This window comes from Nuphar pumila, chromosome 2 (genome assembly GCF_984573655.1).
Source record: "Nuphar pumila chromosome 2, dmNupPumi1.hap1.1, whole genome shotgun sequence".
Lineage (NCBI taxonomy): Eukaryota > Viridiplantae > Streptophyta > Magnoliopsida > Nymphaeales > Nymphaeaceae > Nuphar > Nuphar pumila.
The window spans coordinates 18,800,235-18,806,346 of record NC_143250.1 but is presented as its reverse complement, the minus strand read 5'-3'; the positions used below and the strand labels follow the sequence as shown (position 1 = coordinate 18,806,346).

At 42.4% G+C, this 6,112-nt stretch overlaps 1 protein-coding gene across 1 annotated transcript; it reads right to left on the bottom strand.

Moving 5' to 3' along the window:
• Positions 1–2,941: 2,941 nt before the first annotated feature.
• Positions 2,942–3,708, bottom strand: LOC149844933 (uncharacterized). Its single transcript, XM_089997390.1, has one exon. The coding sequence runs from the start codon at positions 3,560–3,562 to the stop codon at positions 2,966–2,968; it is 597 nt and encodes a 198-aa protein (XP_089853516.1). The 5' UTR covers positions 3,563–3,708; the 3' UTR covers positions 2,942–2,965.
• Between the last annotated feature and the right edge of the window lie 2,404 nt (positions 3,709–6,112).

The following is a 6,112-nucleotide window of genomic DNA, read 5'->3' as shown; positions in this document are numbered from 1 at the left end:
TATTTATATTAGCATAATGCGACAGATTGAAATGATCAAAACACCCTTAAAAGTAATATTATGTTTTTAAATGTAATGACATCTTTGTGTGGGAGCGGTACACAAGTACTTAATCATAGCTCTTAACCTCCTCCGCTCAGAACTAAACATCTCCCTATGGAGAATCTACCCCGCACAGGTTTCTTCTCTATCCTAAAAAGGTTACTAAATTACTAATGTACCATACTTTTTGATAGTTTTGTTTTTTTTCTCCAAAACAAAAAGCATAACTTATTCTTAAAAAGTATCTAGACATTTTAAAAAATGCCATGCTTAGGAGGGTCATTTGATCATTCCAATCAGGTACTAATGGTTTATTGTTAGATTGACCTGTGTATATATATATATATATATATATATATATATATATATATATATATATATAGAGAGAGAGAGAGAGAGAGAGAGAGAGAGAGAGAGAGAGATTTTCAAAATATGGTGGAGACTGAGGGAGACACATTGCTTTTTGTATTAGTGAAGTATGCCCTTTGAGCTTTTTGTGCCCCAAGTCTGGTCCTACACTACAGGCAACCGCCATCAGTCGTGCTCAAGCGTTGCTGAGACCTGAATATGTTGTCCACTTGTACATAGGTTACTCACAGAATCTGATATCCTCTATGACACCAGGACATCATCATAGTGCAGTTCTTATGCGGGTAATTTGTTTTAACTAATTTCTATTCAAACACAAATAGCAGCCTTATATCACATAAGCAGGAGATTAGTACAAAGCATGACATAATTTGGTACAGCCATAGTCACAAAACTCGTTATAGGATTTTATTAGCAAAGGAAAATCTTGCAATAAATTAAAACTTTGTTTTCTGGGGAAAAAATCAGAAAAATATTGGTGTACTTAAATTTTAAAATATATTACAGAATATATAAAAAATGTAAATATCACAATGATAACATGATAATATCATGATAAAAATGTGATATTTGTTAAAATATAGCGTTTTTTTTAGATTGAATTGGTTTTTCTTACTATCTCGTGATAAAATCACAGGATTTTCAAAATTATAGGGCAATATGTGTTATACAACAATTTTCTAAAACTAAAACAGTAGAGACATACACATGCACACATTTACGTGGGCACACTTAATCTAAAGCCGTAAAACATCAACAGTTTAAGTGAACAAAACTTCTAAATCATCACGAGTAAAAACTTCAAATAATAAATCCGAGTTTAAAATTTGAAATGTGATGGACTCGATGATTGACTGTCTGCCACAAGTTTAACTACACTCATAAAATGTCATGGTATGTTTCACGTTGAAGTTGCATAGCCCAAATACATAGAACGTGTTTGGCATCATTCAGATTCTAAGAAAAGTTCTGGAAATTCTTGTATATTCCCATCCACCACCACAACCATATCACCAAGAGGAGGCAGGCCCCTCTGATTCAGAGTTAATCATCATTAGGGCTGAGAAACGAGATGAATTGTTTATAACCTGAATCGTGTTTGGCTCATAAAGAGCTCGTCCGAACTCATGAAATAGACTTGGCAAACTCGAGCATGAACCACGAATGTATGGCTCAACTTGCCTGGTATAGGCTCTTTAATTAATAATAAATATATCTTACATAATATTTTGTATCGAGTGAAGATGGTTGTAGTGTTTGGTTAGGAAGCAATAAGATTAAAGCTCAGATACTACTGCTCACAAGTTTGAAACAATTATTTATCGTATATAAATGAATCGATTCGAGCTTAATAAGTTTAAGGACTTAATTCTATTGTTTTTTATTCTGAAGAAATATATATTTTTTGTAAATGAGCTAAGCTTGTGCTCGATTCATTCAACTTGGGCTTTTCATGAGCTCAAGCTCGGCTCGGCTCGACACAAGAAACGAGCTGAGGGTGAACACCCTCTATTCCGTTCCTTTGGCTCATCCCTAACACATATAAGTTCAGTCTCCAATTGATTACATGCACAGTGCTAAAGGTACTTTTGGGCGTGGGACATGACCAAGTTCTTGAATACAGAGTTGTAGTATGGTCAGGAAGCATGATAAGCTTGATGGATTGGTCATTGTCTTTCATGCTGCAGCACACGAACCAGACCAACTCGTGCAATGGATCCAAGTCAGGGTAGGCTCGTTCGTGCTGACCCACATGTAAAGGCCCTAGCATATTCACAACAAGTAGCATCACTTAGGTCCAGGACACACCCAGAGTACACGTGAAAACCTGTATCTGTCCATTTCCCAAACTTTGGTCCCACAGCTACTTTATCTGGAATAATCGAGAACTTGATCGAATTTCAGAAAACCTGCCACTAAAACACCAACAAGTTTATGTGCTTCGAAATCAAGTTATAAACTTTGACCAAGTTTTGTAAAACCCTAACAAAAAGGTGCAACAGGGCTGTCGATAACAACAAAGTTCATGAACTGCATCATCGTACACGAGATCCTGAACCCCCATCAATGAAAAGCACGTTTTGGGCCAACATGCCAAACAACACCAAGGTTCACGTAAAATGGCTTAAAGCCTTGGGCTCGACCTTGACAGAACTTTAATCAGTCACGCTCCGTGCTATCTTGTCCAAATAGGCGCACACTTCGATTGCACCAAAACCCTACTCATATCCAGGAATTCCGAAAATCCAGCAATTTCTAGATTTTGTGTTGCCATCAAGATCCACCAGAAAAACCACCATGCAGAACCAATGAACAACACAAGAAGCATAATATGCACCCGATTATTCCTCTTAATATTTCAAACATTATAATTTATAGGGGAGAGAGAGGGAGACCAAAAAAAAGGAAAAAGAAGAACTCTACAAAAACCCAACTCCGATGCATCAGAAACCGGAACTTCTCAACACCAAAAGAGAAGGGGATTCGAGAGAGAGAGAGAGAGAGACCCCAATTTGAATGCAAAACACACACACACAGTCTCTTTCTTTCCTTCTTATTCCTCGAACCTCTGCTCGTCTGCCTCCTCTGTGACTGGCTGAAGCAGCATGGCCATATAAGGCATCTGCCGGAAGGGCCCGCCGGGGAACTCCATGCCCATCCGGCAGATCGCCGCGGCATCATAGCCAGAGACGGCGTAGATCCCGGCCGGCGGGGGCGGGGGAGCCGTGGGCAATGCCTGCATGGATTTGGAGGTGGAAGAAGCAGCAGAGGCAGAGGAGGTGGTGGTGGTTGTGGGTGGGGGAGGAATGATCGAACCTGAGACAGCGGAGGAGAAGGCGGGGAGGGTTCCGGTGCCGGTGGCGGCGACGATGGCGGGCTCAGCCTTGCGAAGGAGCCACTCGATGGTCTCGCCGTCGGACTTATGGCCGAGTTCCCTGGTCAGCTGGAAGATGCGGGCCGCGCAGAGGGCCGGCATCCGGACCCTCCGGCCGCGCCCGTTCACCTTGGTGTGTCGGTCCCTCGCCGAACCCTTCCGGGCGACGATGATAGCCCTCGTCTTCGGGTCGTCCCCCACTCCGCCGCCCGACGGAGGCGGCGGCGTCGCCTCGGGGTGCTGCTGCGACTGGTGCAGGACCAGCTCCGTTCCCATGCTCGACCTCTCGCCGACGGTTCGTTCCTCCACCGACCGAGATGGGGGCAAAAAGGGGAAAGGGAAGGCTGATGCAGAGACAGTTCCTTTACTTCCTAACCCTTCCTCTCTCTCTCTCTCTTCCTGTATGTGTTCCTCTGTATCTCTTTATGCTTCTGCACTATTTTCTCTATAGTTATATATGTAAAGCTGTGACGTTTAAGCCATTGGGAGGAGGGTTTCCCTTGCTTTTACTCCAGATGGGGTTAGAGAGAGAGAGAGAGATGGAGATGGGAGTTTTCAGAAAGAAGGTTGGTTGTCTTGTTGTGGCTATTTGGGGTGTTGCAGGATTCCTTTTGGGTGGTGGGGTCTTTGGGAGTTTCTCCTTTTAGGGTTTGAGAGAGAGAGAGAGAGTGGTGGATCTCTTAACGGGGAAAGGGCTGTCCCTTAAGGGAAGTAGGAAGGGTGTCTTGGTCAATTCCCAGAATTTTCAAAATTTTCTAAATGTTTCCTCACACCAAGTCATGTTCTGTTGCATCCGCTTGTTTGTGTGTCACGGAAACTGTGCTGTTTTCCACGGAAATGCATAGGCGGGCGTGCGTTTTTGCCGGGCTTACAGTGACAACACAAACAGTGAAATCTATCGTTTTCGTGAAAAAACTTGGATGGGCGTACTAAAATACATGTGGATGTGGGTTTTTCATGAAAACGATTCCCATGGGAGTCTGATTTCATTTTCACGGAAGGGAGTACCGCCAAACTTCTTTTTCCCTTCCCTGACATGCAAACGCTCCTTTAAAATCACCTGAGAAAGTGATTCTAAAAGAAGCCTGAAATCTCATGTTCAACATAGCATTTTTCAAACAGAATTCTGATTCTAAATCATGGTTTGTTCATGATTTCAAATCAGTGAGTCGAGGGGCCGAACGTACCCCAAGGAATGCAACCTTGACGAGTCTGTAGAGGAGAAAGGAGACTAATGTGGTAGGGCAATGCCCTTCTTATTTGAGCAGTTTTGAGGATTGTTTTGTCCTTGCAGGACTATGGCCAAGTTGCCCTGCTTATCTGCTAATGTCTCTGCCTCTTGGTACTTGTTTATAGTTATTTAATGTGGTGAACAATTTGGTGACTCATATGGGTACTAGAAGTAGTGATACTGCTGACCTGCTTGCTTATGGCTTCTAATGATAAGGTATTAAATGAAGGGCTATGTCACATGATCCTTTGGACTTAAATGAGTCCATGGCATAAGAGGTGTCCTACTTTGTTAAAAGGGACAAGGGATAAGGGTCACTTATATGAATGAAAACGTGGGTCAGAAAGACTGTGTAGGTTGACCATACTGTGACCTGCATGACCAAGTGATTTTGTTTGTACAGCTTGGCAAATATTTCAAGATTTTGCACTTAGATGCAACTAATGCACTTTATTGATATGCCATAGTTAGCTTATGATGTAATTGTAACTTAATTTACTTGACCAGGGCATAGTGTTCTGCATAAAAGCAACTTTGCTAGGGTTAAGTAGCAGTGATTGAATCTAAACATCAATCCAATGTTTGTCTGATTGGTTTTGTGGTCTAAGAGTTTTGGAATTTAAAATCTGATGGCAAAGTGTTGGGAGTGATCATTTGGTAGGGCGGCATCATGAAGGTCACCAAGATTTTCTCACGTATTTTGCTTAGGAAAATCACATTTGTGACTAAGTCATCGTCGTTCCGGCAGCGTAAAACGCCAAGGGTAGGACCCTCACCCCCATCGCCTATGTTGAGTTTCGGCTTACACAAGGGAGTAGTAGCACCCAAAGGAATCAAATTCCGACTGCCCGTCTGATAGCTGAGGCCTGATCCAACTACAATAACCCTTTGGGGTTGTGAAGGTCACCCAATTGGAGCTAGAGGTCACGAGTTCGAAATCCACTAGGTGCAGATCTTTTGCCGCAAGGCCTAAGGACCTAAACTGAGTTTACTCCCTACTGAGCAAAAGGGGACATCGGTTCGGTGTTTTACACCAATAAACTCGAAAAGACAAGTAGGCCTGCTATGCAATAAGTCATTTTGTTACTTTAATATGTTCTAGCTCTCTGCTTGTCTGGTAGAGCAGCTAGTGCACGTCACCTTGTGTGGGGGACGTTGCAGGTTCAAAACCCAATGGTATAGCACTGGTAGGGATCTGCTCAGCTTGCCATTAAAAAAAAATGTTCTAAGACAATTAGATGCATGTCCTCAATTTTCTGAAACACTTTCTTGAGAGTAAGTTGGGTTCGGTCCCACTTGAGGCTCTAACCAATTAGTGTTGATCTTGACGCCTCTTGGTTCAATTGGCTCTTTTAAAATATCGCAAAAAGAAAGTACATACAGGATTAAACAATAAAAATGTTGTGGCCATGTTTATTTCTTTTATTTTTTGTTTCTTTTTAACCTTTTCATGGGTGCAACTAGGGGTGGCAAAACCTGACAAGACCCTCCAACCCGCCTCTTAGGCGGGTTCGGATTTGGCAAAAATGAACCTGTTTAATAAATGGGTCAACCCGCCTAACCCGTTTATTAAACGGGTCGGGTTCGTGTTAGGG